Source organism: Arabidopsis lyrata (assembly GCF_000004255.2).
Source record: "Arabidopsis lyrata subsp. lyrata unplaced genomic scaffold ARALYscaffold_7, whole genome shotgun sequence".
Lineage (NCBI taxonomy): Eukaryota > Viridiplantae > Streptophyta > Magnoliopsida > Brassicales > Brassicaceae > Arabidopsis > Arabidopsis lyrata.
Window position 1 is genome coordinate 8127060 of NW_003302549.1, and position 14509 is coordinate 8141568.

Genomic DNA, 14509 nt, shown 5'->3' on the forward strand with positions numbered 1-14509 from the left:
AACGAATAGATACTTAATTATATTTACTCTTCTATGGTCATATAGAATGATATTACATTCTATTTTAATGAAATATACTAAATGCTACAAAAGTGCATTGAATAATTGAGTCAATATATTTAGTTTTAATGTGATTTTCTACATTATAAATAAATCCTTTTGATTCATTTCTTGTTTGCAGAAGGAGTAAAAACATAAGAGCCTTTTTAGAGAATCAATATGGCTTCCTTCAACCACTTTGTGTTACTGATTCTGTTAACAATCACTCTTATTTTATCCGCTGAAGCAACTAAGGAACGCCGAGCAATACCATCAAAGGCAGAGAAGAAAGAAATGGAGAGACAACTCAAAGCTATCAACAAACCTGCAATCAAGAGTTTCAAGGTTGTCTTGGCCTTCCTTCTTCATACATGCTTATTGTTTCATATCTAATTATCTTTTTTATTATGGACAGACTAAACATGGTGATATATTCGATTGTATCGAAATTCACAAACAACTAGCGTTTGATCATCATCTACTCAAAAACCACTCTGTTCAGGTTTTGTTTTATACAAAATTCTCTCTTTGTCTCCTTTCTTTTCGATCAAAGATGAATATCTCCTTAGAGAATGATGGAATTTGTGAACACATTGATGTATATACAGCTAAAGCCAACAACTGTACCTGAATGGATCACTGGAAACAATGGTTCGGGGAGTTTTGATCTTCTGCAAGAAGGTATAAGCTGTCCAGATGGAACAGTAATTGTAAAAAGGACTACAATGCAAGATCTTATGCATGCACAACGTTTGAAATCCATGGGATTCGACGGCCCGAGACCTTTTCTCAAAGAGAGCAATAACACTAATTTAAATGGAAAATTCTACGTAAGAACCCTTATAAGTTGAGAGTACCAACCCCCGTTTTTTTTCTACTTTCATTTTCTGAGTTTCCTTTGTTCTTTATGGATATTAGTTTGCAACAGCTGACTATGGACCGGATCGTTTTGGTGGAGTAAAAGGAAACATTAACGTATGGAAACCAAATATCTTGCAAGATCAAGTTAGTATCGCATACATAGCAGTTAGTGGAGGGCGTATTGAAGAAAATTTGGCCAGCATTTCAGTTGGATGGGTGGTAAGTCAATTCTGGTTCCTTAGCGAAAGTGACCATGTTCGCTAATACGCCTCGTCAACTGTAAGTTGCATGAATTTAAAGTTGACAAAAGTTTGAAAATATGTATATACAACAGGTGAATCCATCGATGTACTCTGGTGATCATGTTCGTTTATACGCCTACTGGACTGTAAGTTTTGAATTATACCAGTAAGAGCTTGCACTAATAGTTTCTTTACCAACTTCTCTAGGTCTTATAAGTTCTATATGTATATGTTTGCTTATAATTGTGCTAATAGACACATGGAAACATGACCGGCTGCTACGCCATGTCATGTCCTGGATTTGTGCAAGTTAGCAAGACTATACCAGTTAGTGCCATTCTTCAACCAAGTTCCATCTATAATGGTCCACAATATGAATTGCGTTTGAGCTTGTATCAGGTAAAGTCTACTCATCATTGATCACTTCTCTTAAAGTCATTTGGATTCATTTTCAAAATATGGAACAGGATCGTGTCAAGGGAGATTGGTGGTTTGCATTTAAAGATGAAAACGTTGGATACTGGCCAGCATCATTGTTCAAGTCCTGGAGGGAATCTAACAGCGCAAATCATGCATTTTGGGGAGGTCAAGTGTATAGCCCTGTGACAGAGAAGACTCCACCTATGGGAAGTGGTCATTGGCCTAGTGAGGGCTTCCATAAAGCTGCTTTTATTAGCGGCCTCCAAATCATGGATGGTTATGGAACAGTTTTTAATCCAGAATCGGGTACAGTGAAGGTACATGAGAGCAGACGAAACTGTTACAAAGCCAGATATGTTCATGAGGTTGCTAAGCCTTGGAAAAAGTCTGTTTTTTATGGAGGTCCTGGAGGATGCATAGGGTAATTGATCTATGAAATAAAGAGTAGCAATATCTCAAGACTTTTAGATAGGCTATAGGAAAAAAATCCAACAGATTTTAAAATATATGTAAGCGTTACTTGAGCTCTAATGAATAATCAAGTATTAGAAATTCACAACTTTCAGCACAAAATTTTATATGTTTATTGAGCATACTATATAGATTGAGTGCAAACTCACCTTAAAGTACAGGAAAAAACTTTTACCAAAAAAAAAAAAAAAAAAAAGTACAGGAAAAAAACATCTCTTTCTTAACTGCAAAATAATGTAATTAACAAATTATAAGATTAAGGAACTTCTATATCATTAATTAGGACATACAGTTGGTAAAAACTAGAAGTTCTAAGTAAATCAATAACTGGGTAGATATATTTCAAGTTAACACGATTAGGGAACTTCGAATTTGGTCTGAAGCTATATAATCTACGGAAGACTAGGATGATGCACATTCTAGTTAACTTGTTCTTAAGATCTCTCTGCATTATAATTTTCATTTATAATGACCGAACACTTTTTCTGGAGTAAAAGGAAACCTTAACCTGTGGGAACCACAAGTCTTGCAAGATCAAGTTACTATTGCATTTATAAGCATTGGTGGAGGACCTAAAGAACAATTCGCTAGCATTTCAGTTGGGTGGATGGTAAGTCAGTTTATGATTTCTTTGCTATCTATTCATAAGTAGAAGTTGACAAAAATTTAAAATATGTATATACAACAGGTGAATCCAACTCTGTACCAAAGTAATAATGTTAGCTTATACGCCTCTTGGACTGTAAGTTTTAAGTTACAAATAAGAGCTTGCACTAATAGTTTATCAACTTATTAGGGTCTTAGTGATATATGTCTATGTTGGTTTATTGTGATAACAGATACATGGAAGCCACACCGGCTGCTACGACTTGGCATGTCCTGGATTCGTGCAAGTAAGCCAGAATTTACCACTTGGTGCCATTCTTCAACCAGTTTCCATCTATGATTATAAACAATATGAATTGCATTTGACATTGTATCAGTTAAAGTCCATATTCTCTTAAAAGTCATTTGAACAGGATCGTTCCAAGGGAGATTGGTGGTTTGTATCTGGGGCTGAGAACGTTGGATACTGGCCAGCGTCATTGTTCAAAGCCTCGACCTTAGCTAAGAGAGCAAACTATGCAACTTGGGGAGGCCAAACCTACAGTCCATTGACAGAGAATACTTCAGCTATGGGAAGTGGTCATTGGCCTAGTGAGGGCTTAAGTAAGGCCGCCTATGTGAACGGCATCAAACTTATCGTAATTATGGAACCGTTTTTAGTCCGAAAAGCTACAGTTTGAAGACACGTGAGAGCAATCCAAAATGTTACAAAGTCACATATGTTCATGATGATGAGGGTAAGGGTCCTTGGTTAAGAGCTATTTACTATGGAGGTCCTGGAGGATGAATAGGGACATAATCTATGGTCTGCAGAGTTACAAGATAACTCTTATATATGCTTTTATGAATAATAAAGTTTTCATGAGTCTTCACAACTTTTTTGCAATAAGTTTAATGTTCAAGACTTCTGAGGCTGCAAATAATGAAACTATAGCCTACTTGTAAAATGTTACAATCAAATCAGAATAATTTACCATCCTTTATAATACCGACATGATGATGATAACCAAAAATGTGGGTTCTACTATTATTGCTTTTGTCTGAAATATATCTGAAGCCTCCTTTTATATACCCCCATGCATAGCATAGCTTGCCCCTAGTCTTTACCCCTAAACCCCTTAAGACAAGTAAATATATAATATAATGTCTGAACTTCAATCTTCTCTGCAGCTTCCTGTGTTAGACTTAACACAACCGATTGAGTCCTCTGTTCTGTCTTCTCTCTCTGAAGCTTGTAAAGAGTGGGGATTCTTCTATGTCACCAATCATGGAATCTCTAAAGAGATGTTCAGCAAAATCTGTTCCTTGTCCAGAGATGTTTTTAAAGTTCCTCTTGAATTAAAGCTCAAGCTTGGTCCCTTTTCATATACTCCTCGTTATATTGCCTCTCCTTATTTCGAAAGCCTTGTTGTCTCTGGACCTGATTTCTCCGGTTCTGCCAAAGCTTCTGCAGATGTTTTGTTCCAAGATCATCATAAACCAGAGTTAAGGTTGTCACTACAACACATCAATGTTTTCTTTTTCATCTTCTGTGTTGGTTTAACACTTTTACCTTTCCTCTGTTTTTGTTCAGAGAAAAACTGCAAGAATACGGAGCTAAAATGGCGGAATTGTCCAAAAGACTCATAAAGATTCTCTTGATGATAACCTTAGGAGACGAAACCGGGAAGATATTCTACCAAACTGAGTTTAGCAACTGTCATGGATACTTAAGGCTAGTGAACTATACACCTCCACACGACGTAGAGAAGCAAAAGGATCTCGTTGAAGGTCTCGGGATGCACACGGATATGAGCTGCATAACAATAGTCTATCAAGATTCAGTTGGTGGACTTCAAATGAGATCTAAGGAAGGGAAATGGATCGATATAAATCCGTGTGAGGATCTCCTTGTCGTTAACATTGGAGATCTTATGCAAGCATGGAGTAACGGAAGGCTGAGATCGTCTGAACATCGAGTTGTATTGAGAAAGTTGGTGAACAGAGTCTCTCTGGCGTTTTTTCTCTGTTTTGAGGATGAGAAAGTGATACTTGCGCCAGAAGAAATCGTTGGGGAGGGAAATTGCAGGAGCTACAAGTCTTTTAAGTGTTCGGACTATCTGAAGTTCAGACAGAGTAATGAAGTAGGAAAGTTTGAGAAGATTGGTTACACTGTTACAGACTTTGCTGGACTTACGCTGGCTCAACCAGATGATCCTTAGAGACCAAACCGCGTGTTTCGGTTTATTGTTGCGAGTGTTAACTAGTGGAATCCAAAGCTACTTTTGGATTTAGATTTTTGTATTAAAAATGTTTGGAGTCTTTTCTATTACCATCTAAAGTAATGTTTCAGAGGTTTTTCGACAAGTTTATTCAAAGTGGGAGTACTTGTCAAGCTAAACATCATATGTATTCAGTTTCAATTGTGAACAAAGAAGCATAAGACTGACCCACAAATGATTGTGTCTTGAAAAGAACTTAGAGCAGCACTAAACACAACTTTTTCCCTAAGATTTTATAGTTTGTCTAATCCAATTTAATTTATAGAAAAGTTTAAGGGTTTTACCTTTTTTTTGTTCTTTTTGACTTGCTAAGTCTGTAAGTGAATAGTTTCTAGAAGAAAGAAACCGCAGTTAAGTTAAAGTTTGCTTCCACTTCAAGATAATCAGTATTACTATATAGCGCAAGTGGAGACAAAACTCCATTGAAGATGTGATACCAAAACAGTCCAATATTTTAGCTTTTAAGTTTTAATCTTTAGTATAATAGAAAAGCTTAAGGAATATACATGAATCCCTGTAATGTTCCTATGCAGTAGAAGTTTTAGAATATGAAAGTACGACAAGATGAAACTGTAGGAAAAAGGGAAAATTTGACTAGAAAATAAAAGCTTATTCAATGCAAAAGGTTTTACACAACTGAAAACGAGTCTTACACACGTTTAAATCTTGGGAAAAACATGACTAAATTATTCTTCACTGAGGCCTAATGAGCTAAAATGACCAAATCTTTTTTTCTATGGAAGTCGAGGGTGTACCTTCACGCCTATGAGCTTCCTCTTCTTCCTGAAGCTTTTTTCTCTTCAGATTTCAAATGATATATCCGTTTCCTCTCAATATCGCTTTCTTGTTTCCTGGCTTGAATTATTTGGCCAAGATGCTCCTCTTTCTCTTTTCTTATCCTCTCAAACTCTGCTTGTCGAAGACTTGTCACCCTCTCTTGGAATATTTCCTGGAAACAGAATTTCGTTTTGAGCTACTTGACAATAAAAATTACATGAAGTGATTTCTACATATGAAGATACAGTAGACACAACTTCACAAGCCAACTGACCTTATTATCCAACATTCTGGCCAACCTTTTTTCTCCTTCAGGTCACTCTTAAGACGTTCCTTGCTGAGCTCGACCTCAGTCTAAACAAAACACAAGAGACTATACGGACATTTTTCGCCTAAACTCAGAACCAGTATATAAAGATGCATAACTACTATAAGAATAAAGTTCACCTGTTGCGGTGTTGCCCATGTTCATAAAATTTCCTTTCCTCTACTAGTCGTTGCTGATATGCAGCTCGATCATAGGGGAAGCTTCTTCTCTCTTTGCCCGTTCCAGATAATCCATAGTTTTGGCAAGTTTTTGGAGCTTCTTCTCCATTTCTTGATCTTCCTTGCGCTTCTCACTCATGGCCTTCTCCATCACGGTTTGCTTTGTTACCTTCTCCTCTATCCCCCTATGAATTCTGTGTCTTCTCCTCTTCTTAAGCTCTGTCGCAAGTCTCTTCTGTTCTGCCTCCTCGGTTAGCTTCAGAAGCGTAAGCTTTCTCTGCTCCTCTTCAAGTTCCTTCAAAACCAAAACACAGAACAGAGAATTGTCCTCAAGTGAGCCAACGATATCGAAAAACAGAAAAAAACATGAATGATGCTTCAATCCATGTAGGAAAAAATACCATCTCTAGTTGCTGACGCTCTTGTTCCTCCTTCCTCTTTTCAATGATTGATTTCCGAGAAAGCAGTATTTTGTGCTCCTTTTCTACAGTCTCCTCTAGATTTGGTACTACGTCACCAACCTTTGATGCTTTACTTGGGGCAGGAAATAACATCGCTCTTGATTTGTCCATAGTCTCAGCAAAAATAGCCAGAGGTTCTTTCAGCCCATCAGACTCATTACTCTGATACACAAATAGTAGGATGAAACAAAATAACATCAACCAAAAGTATAAAAAGTTATAGTAAAACTGCTCGGTTGCACAAAGAAATGACTGATATAAGTAGTGCTAAACCAAAAGCACCAGAGAGACTCACCAGATTTCCAAAAATTACAACACCCTTTATGTGATCAACTTTCATGTCAACGAAATTGTTTCTTACAGCATCAGCTGATATCGTCTCAACCGCTGAGAAGTCGAAGAAAGGAACAACTGAGCTAGATTCGTAATTGTTATTGTCTGATAAATCTTAGAAACCTGAAAAAATTGTAACATAGACTTGTAAGTACATATATATAAACCAGGTCAGAAACATGAGTGCACTAACCTGTTGAAGCAACTTCAGGGTAGCAATCTACTCCAAAGAGGGAACATATTGAGAGAGCTGCACTTCTGGTAAAGAAGGAGCTGAAGACAGCTTACCACCGATTTTGGAAATTCTATCCAACAGAGGCTTAATTTTGGAATAAACATAAACACTTAAAAAATTAAAAAAATGTTTTGGTTTTTCTTAAACCATAAACCCTTGAAAACATGTAATGTTGAAATTTAACATCAGTTATAATCAAAATCATGTACGAGAAATAAGAGATCCAAAGTCTGTGAAAGAAAAAGAAAAAAGTGATACAAGTGAAAAACTGATGACTTCTCATGGAGGCCGGAGAAGCTTGTTCACAGCCGTGTCAAGAACATCTACATTTTTCCTCAGGTGCTTTCTGCAGATTGATTTATTAAGGAGTCTAGAACAAATTTCTGACTAAACCACGATTAAGAAAGCTTTGAGCTGACATGGTGTGTCTGTGTCTTTGTGTTTAACATTCAGACACAAACATGGCTGATAGCCATATTAAGGATACAACCGAGCAGCCAAATTCTCAACGCCTTTAATTTCCTCGTTTAATCTGCATGTTGAGCCAAAAATGAAATCATACCGGAAGCAAAAAACGCAGAAGAAACGCATCTTAAAATTTAGAGGTCAAGCTCAGGAATCTTATTAACACATCAGATGAAATAAAGTGTGAGATATCTCCTCTGTCCTAAAGTAATAAGCAACATATTTGGACATTGACTCGGTGTACTATGTGATTAGGTAGAGTACTATCTAAAGAAAGTACCTGAGGCAAGAGTTGATGTACCGGTTCCCTTTGGTGGCTGCATCTAGAGCTAAAAATCCATAGAACAAAGAAAGGTGGATTAACTTGATTCTTGATTTATAAATGGCAAATGGAATCTACTGCTCAAAACATGTAGTGTTGTTACCATTTTCCTGAAGCCGTCCCGCTGCATCTCCAAAGCAAGTCATGTGATCAACCGAGCTACCAGTAGCCTATAACACCATCAAATTATTCTCATAAACAACACAAATAAAGATTTTATTCGAATGAACCATCCTGAAAAAAATAAACAGTTTCCATGAAAAACAAACAGTCAAAGAACACTGAACAAACTTAGCCATGGTTTCAATGGTCCATAAACATCTAAAGTATCACATAATCTGATGCAGCAAAAGATTATGATCATTTCCAGTTTCAGAGCTCAAAACATAAACATTGAAATGGTTTTTCCATTTATTGATGAAATCTCCTAATTTGAGCTCTGCTAGCTCCTAAAGTTTCTTAATTTATGACATGAAAAGAGAAATTTCACAAAATTGATGGATTTAAAAACCCTAGACTTTAATTTCCCCAAATGTCAAATTTTCTCGGCAACGATATGGAAACCGACGAACAAAAATCGATTCAAAGAAACGTATTCTAACCTCAGAGAGAGTTGATCGGAGGGAAACAAAGAGAGACGAAAAACTCTCCGCGATTGCCTGCGAATCCTTCTCCACTGTAGCAAGGGTTCTCAAAATCTCCCCTTGGTTCAACGACGACGGCTCCGATCTTCCACCGTGGTCTTGGGCTGGACCAGTTTCCGCCGCCGAATCGTTCTCCACCGGCTGAACCACATCAATTTCAGCTCCGGCATCCATTTTCCGGTGAGTAGTCGATGTTGCCTCAGTAATGAATGACAGTAAGAAAGATGTATCTGTTCTCCAAGTTTTGGAAATTTTAAATTCACCCCACTACTCTTTTATCTTTTCACGTTAAGCCCAAACGTTTAAACTTTGCAATATGATACCCTTTCAAGAATCATGCATGCATTTGCTGTTTTGCCTTATGAGCTTCAACGAGATTTTTGTTACCATAGCAATAAAACTCATCAAGATAACAAAAATACCAATTCATATGGTACCAAGTGGTATAACAATGTCAATCTGAATCAGGCTCGTATAAGACATAAGTCACGTAACTAGACATTGACTCATTATCCAAAGTCTACGTTAGAAAATTCAATGACGATTAGTCAAATTTCGTACAGCACGAGAAGTTGAAATTGGAATTCAAACCCATGTTTACAAAAATTATATCCTTCAAGATTCAAGGTTAAAAAGTTTAGACAATCAAACACAAAGGGAAAGAATAAATAAAATGGTCAAGTTGTCAGTAATCTTTTTTTTTTTTTTTTTTTTTTTTTTTTTTTTTTTTTTTTTTAAGTACCATTTTATATATTAATACTTGATTCAATACAAAGCATAAGCACTAAAGCATGAGCATAATGAAAGAAACAGGATTCTAAGCGCAGTTACTGAAAGTTTCCAAACCAAAGAGAAAGGTAAGTCTCCTGGGCTTGAGTTGTGCTTGATGGAAGCCCTGTTGCAGTATCAGCTCTGTCCAAACCAGCGAGTCTTCTTCTAAGTAGCAGCTGAATTTCCCTCTTCAGTTGGATAGTCGAGCGAGGAGAAGCCGAATGCAACCTTGCATTTCTCTCCTTCCAAATGTTGTAAACCAAAGCATGAAGAACAAGTTTGCATATAGAATTGAGTTTCCTATTTGTGGTAGGCTTTTTAATCCAGTTGAGAAGGAGACCAAATTGAGTAGACGGACTGGGAGAGAAGCGACCAAATAATTCCAGCCAAAGAGTATTAGAGTAAGTGCACTGAAAGAATAGGTGATCTCTTGATTCCTCATCGGTTTGGCAGAGAAGGCAAGCAGCTGGGATTGGCAAGTTCCATCTCCTTAGCCTGTCTCTTGTTGTTAACCTATCCTGAACAGTGAGCCAAAACATGAATGCAAGCTTTGGAATTCTCTCCTTAAACCAGACTTGGGTGAACCAAGCCTTAGTCGGACCAGGAGGGTGAAGATGTTTCCACGTTCCTGAAGAGGAGAAATGGCCTTGAGCTTGATCTGCATCAATTTTCCAAAGAAATAAATCTTTCCTTGTTTCAGTCTCAAGTGGAGGAGGATGTGAGAGAAGACAGTTCCTGAGAAGTTGAACCAAAGGATGCCTTCCACGCGGTAAGACCCAAGCATCATTTACAACTGCTTCAGAGACCGTAGCTAAAAGACCAATACCAGTAACCCGAGGACCAGCAGGTCCAACAATATCGATTAGAGGACCCAAATTAGTCCAGTTATCATGCCAAAATAGAGCCAAGCAACCAGACTGAACGCTACAAAAAACAAAAGGTCTTGCCAAAACCCTTAGTTTTGAGAGGCGTCGCCAAATCCAACTCCCAGTAAAACGAAAGTCAGCATCCCAGATTCATCTTCTTCTGATAAGATGATTTTTTACCCAAGACACCCACAGTGAGCCAGCCTGAGAAAAGAGAAGCCAAATCAACTTAAGACCAAAAATCTGGTTCCAATCAGCCAGCCTTTTTAGTCCAAGTCCACCAGCAGATTTTGGGGAACAAACAACCTCCCAAGAAACCTTAGCACCGCGGGCAGAAGAAGCAGCACCTTTCCACAAAAAGGAACTACAAAGTTGTTCAAGATCAGCGATACACTTGTTGGGAAGAATAAAGATCGAAGCCCAGAAGTTAATAGTGCTATTGATGACTGAATGGAGAAGTTGAAGTCTGCCTGCAAACGAGAGATGTCTATTTGTCCAAGAGGAAATTCTACCTTTAATTCTGTCAATGAGAGGCTGATAATCGGAGGCATTGAGCTTGCTAGGCAGAAGTGGAACACCAAGATAACGTATTGGGAGAGAACCATGTGTAAGATTGTGCCTTGAGGAGATTTGGCTGATTAAATCAAAGTTGCTTCCATCAAGGAATAGGCAAGATTTAGACAGATTGATACCAAGGCCAGAGACACTCTTAAACTGAGCCAAAACGTCCAGAATTGCAATTAGAGAGGCTTCCTGACCATTGAAAAATACCAGAATGTCGTCAGCGAAGCTGAGATGAGTTACCAAAGGATTAACGCATAGGGGATGGGCCTGAATTCTTCCTGAAGTGGTTGCCAAATCTAGTTGCTTGGAGAGAGTATCCATAACAAGAGCGAAGAGAGGAGCAGAAATGGAGTCGCCTTGACGAAGGCCTTTTTTGCCCGGGAAATAACCTATAAGTTCACCATTTAGAGCAACAGAGAAAGAAGGAGTAGTGAAGCACTCTGTTAGCCAATTAATGAACATGGTGGGAAGATCTAAAGCCACCAGAATGTTGGTAAGAAAACCCCAATCAATGTTGTCAAACGCCTTTGATAAATCAATCTGAAGACAGCCTCTAGACACAGGTCCCAGAGTGTTAAAATCTGCAACAAGTTCTGAAGCCAATAACACATTTTCGCAGAGCAATCTACCCTTGATGAAGGCAACCTGGTTCCTTTGAACAACCAAATCCATAAATAACTTGAGTCTTTTAGCAAGAAGCCTAGAGATGACTTTATATATGGTGTTGCAGCAGGAGATTGGCCGGAATTCACCAAGTCTGTCTGCCGAATCTGTTTTGGGAATCAGAGCCAGAATTGTTGCATTTACCTGCTTGAGAAGCTTGCCAGTTTTGAAGAAATCCACTACTGCCGCAATTAGAGAAGGACCCACAACACTCCAAGAGTTGATGAAGAAGTCAACCGTAAAACCATCAGGACCAGGAGCTTTATTCCTTGGTAAGGAGAAAACTGTGGAGGTTACTTCTTCAGGAGTTGGAATAGAAGTCAGTTGAGTAGCCAAAGTTGCAGTACATCTGAAAGAATTCAGCTCTTTGATTCGCTCCACAGGAAGAGGAAGGACAGAGGTGTTTCTTGTGCCTAGGAGATTTTGATAGTAGTCAACAACAAGCTGCTTTAGAAGGATCTTATCAGTTATCCTCAAATCCGCATCATTTTTAAGATAAGTAATACTATTTCTCACTTGATGAGCCATAACCGATTTGTGAAAGAAGCTTGTGTTGGAATCTCCCTCATCACACCATCTAATCCGAGATTTTTGCATGAGAAAAGATTCCTCCGCAGCTGCGAAGAAAGACCATCTCCTCCGCTGCTCCTTCTCTTCCTCAAACAGAGCTAGAGATGGAGAGGTAAGAAGCTGATTCTGTATGCTTGTCAACATATCATGAGCTTCAGCAGACCGAGCTTGAATATTACTGAAGCTTGTCCTATTAAGAGCTTTGCATCCCAGTTTAACTGCCTTTAGCCTATGACACAAGGAAAACATGGTGGAAGTATGAGCAAGATCCAGGTTCCAGGCCGACTCAACAATACTAGGAAAGTCAGGATGTGTGGTGAAGAAAGAGTAGAATTTGAATGGAACCTTCCTCCTCTCAACAGAATCAGAAGTAGAAATAAGAAGCGGAGAATGATCAGAACCTCCAGGAGCATCAACAAACATAGAAGACTGAGGGAACGCCATAAGCCACGACTCATTTATAAGAGCTCTGTCCAATTTGCGAGTAATTGGATTGGAAGGCTGACCATTATACCAAGTATGCTCAGCACCTCTGGAAGACAAATGTAGAAGCTCACAGGTATCAATACAGGATTGGAATTCATTCATACCTTGAAGAGGAAGACTATAAGGTAATAGAGAGTAATGGTCTTCAGCAATAAGTATTTGATTAAAATCTCAAAGAATTAACCACGGATGATTCCTTTGGAGACTATGATTATGAAGCTCTTCAAGCGCAACCCAAAGATCCCGTCTAGCAATTAAACAGTTGCGGGCATAGACAAAGGTAACAGAGAACGACTCGCAGGTAGAAGGATCAAAAACTCCACAGGAAATGAGTTGATCTGTCTTCTTATAAATAAAAACCTTTACTGCCGAATTCCAGACAAGCCAAATTCTCCCATTGCTTGCTGTAGGTAAGTAATTAAACTCGTGTCTCCAACCAGGGAAAATCCGAGCCAAAATTGCAGCCGCATTATCATGATGTACATGAGTTTCCAAAATAGCACCGATAGAAGGTCTCGAAGATGAAACCCAACTTTTAAGTTCTTGCTGCCTCTGAGTATTATTTAAACCCCGAATATTATAACAAAAGATTTTTATCATCATCAAAAAGGACAAAAGGTTTGAAAGCATAGCTTTCAAGCATGATGATTTGCGCGTCCCTTTCCAGGGATACGACGACTCTGAGAACTCTGGGAGCTTTTCCCAGATTTAGAAGGAGGCTTCTTAGCAACTTTAGCAACTGAAACTTCCTTAGAAGTAGTGATAATCCCAGCTGACGGCTGACTCGTTATGGAGGTTAGAGGTTTATTGGACTGATCTGGAAGGATAGTCGGAGGTCGCTGAGGAGAACTTGATCTTCGACGAATGATCCGCTGACCAATCTGAATAGCCTCTTCCTCTTCAGCGAATTGAGCTGCAGTGACAGAGCTTCCTCCTTGGTTAGGCTCAACTTCTTTCACCAACGCTTTGTTGACATGAGGTTTTGACTTATTCTTTACAACCTGCCATTCATTGGAAGACTCGTTTGTTGGTGAAGCAAGGTACCGATGATTGGACTTAGAAATATCAGTCTTAGAGGGAACGTTTGGTGGAGGAGTGCCTGAAGCTGCCACAACATGAACAGGTAAGGTCTGCAACACTACCTCTGCATACCGAGGAGGAGGTTGATCTCTGAGTGTGGGTCTTCCCGCATTAACCAGTGGAGCATGAGTAGAAGAGGGAACATCCGGAGCAGATGGACACCTATGGTAAAGGTGACCATATTCATTACAGTAGTCGCACTTTGGGGGTAGACGTGGATATTCAACCCAAACCCTGAGCTCAGTCCCTTCATCATCCATAACCAAGACCGAGTTCGGAAGATCTTTGTTAAGAAGAATCTCAACCTTTATTCTGGTGTCGGGAGCTAGAGGAGGAAGATGATGTTTTTCAGTATGAAGCGGCTCACCAATTCCTGAGGCGATGGTGCTTAATCCTGGAAGAGAATAAAGCTGAGGCGGAACATCTTTGATAACAACCCATATCGGTAAGGAGACCAGCTTAATTGGCGTTAAGGTTGCTGTTGGAGACCAAGCTGTGACTGTGAAGAGGCAATTACCAGCTTGCCAACACCCAACCTCAATGACCCACTGTCGAGTGGCCTCTGATGGAATGAAAATGAGAACAGGTCCATTAGGTAACGCCTTGATGTTGATACGACCAGATGTTCCCCAAATGGGGTTCAAATCTGTGAAAATTTTCCCTGGAGGAGGAGGAGTTCCATGGAAGTGAGCTACGATATGGTCCTTCCAAGTGTCGGTGGCTTTAAGGATGACTGAAGCTGGGGCTCTGACCTTGGGAGTGCCATCTTGCGTAAATGTTGGCCGAGTAACTTTCTTCAAATTCCGGAGCTTTGAATTGAACCTAGCAGCCCAGAGGAGTTGAGTATCGTCTATCACCGGAGGAACTTCGGGTTCGACTTCAATCA

At 39.1% G+C, this 14509-nt stretch overlaps 3 protein-coding genes and 2 pseudogenes across 3 annotated transcripts; 3 read left to right on the forward strand and 2 right to left on the reverse strand.

The window, feature by feature from the left end:
* Position 1: 1 nt before the first annotated feature.
* On the forward strand, positions 2 to 2165 carry LOC9303785. Its single transcript, XM_002867667.2, has 7 exons — positions 2 to 384; positions 455 to 541; positions 648 to 869; positions 958 to 1119; positions 1235 to 1288; positions 1398 to 1541; positions 1610 to 2165. Exons 1-7 carry the CDS (start codon positions 220 to 222, stop codon positions 1985 to 1987), a joined length of 1212 nt encoding a protein of 403 aa, XP_002867713.1. The 5' UTR covers positions 2 to 219; the 3' UTR covers positions 1988 to 2165.
* Positions 2166 to 2508: 343 nt separating this feature from the next.
* On the forward strand, positions 2509 to 3426 carry LOC110226419 (annotated as a pseudogene).
* A 22-nt stretch (positions 3427 to 3448) lies between these two features.
* LOC9303786 (gibberellin 20-oxidase-like protein) lies at positions 3449 to 5075 on the forward strand. Its single transcript, XM_002867668.2, has 2 exons — positions 3449 to 4129; positions 4213 to 5075. The coding sequence occupies exons 1-2, from the start codon at positions 3783 to 3785 to the stop codon at positions 4838 to 4840; spliced, it is 975 nt and encodes a 324-aa protein (XP_002867714.1). The 5' UTR covers positions 3449 to 3782; the 3' UTR covers positions 4841 to 5075.
* Positions 5076 to 5393: 318 nt separating this feature from the next.
* On the reverse strand, positions 5394 to 7333 carry LOC9303787 (annotated as a pseudogene).
* Positions 7311 to 9012, reverse strand: LOC110226407. The gene is made up of 5 exons (XM_021018134.1): positions 8582 to 9012; positions 8083 to 8149; positions 7938 to 7986; positions 7680 to 7724; positions 7311 to 7538 (listed from the first exon to the last, which is right to left on the reverse strand). The coding sequence occupies exons 1-5, from the start codon at positions 8795 to 8797 to the stop codon at positions 7472 to 7474; spliced, it is 444 nt and encodes a 147-aa protein (XP_020873793.1). The 5' UTR covers positions 8798 to 9012; the 3' UTR covers positions 7311 to 7471.
* Between the last annotated feature and the right edge of the window lie 5497 nt (positions 9013 to 14509).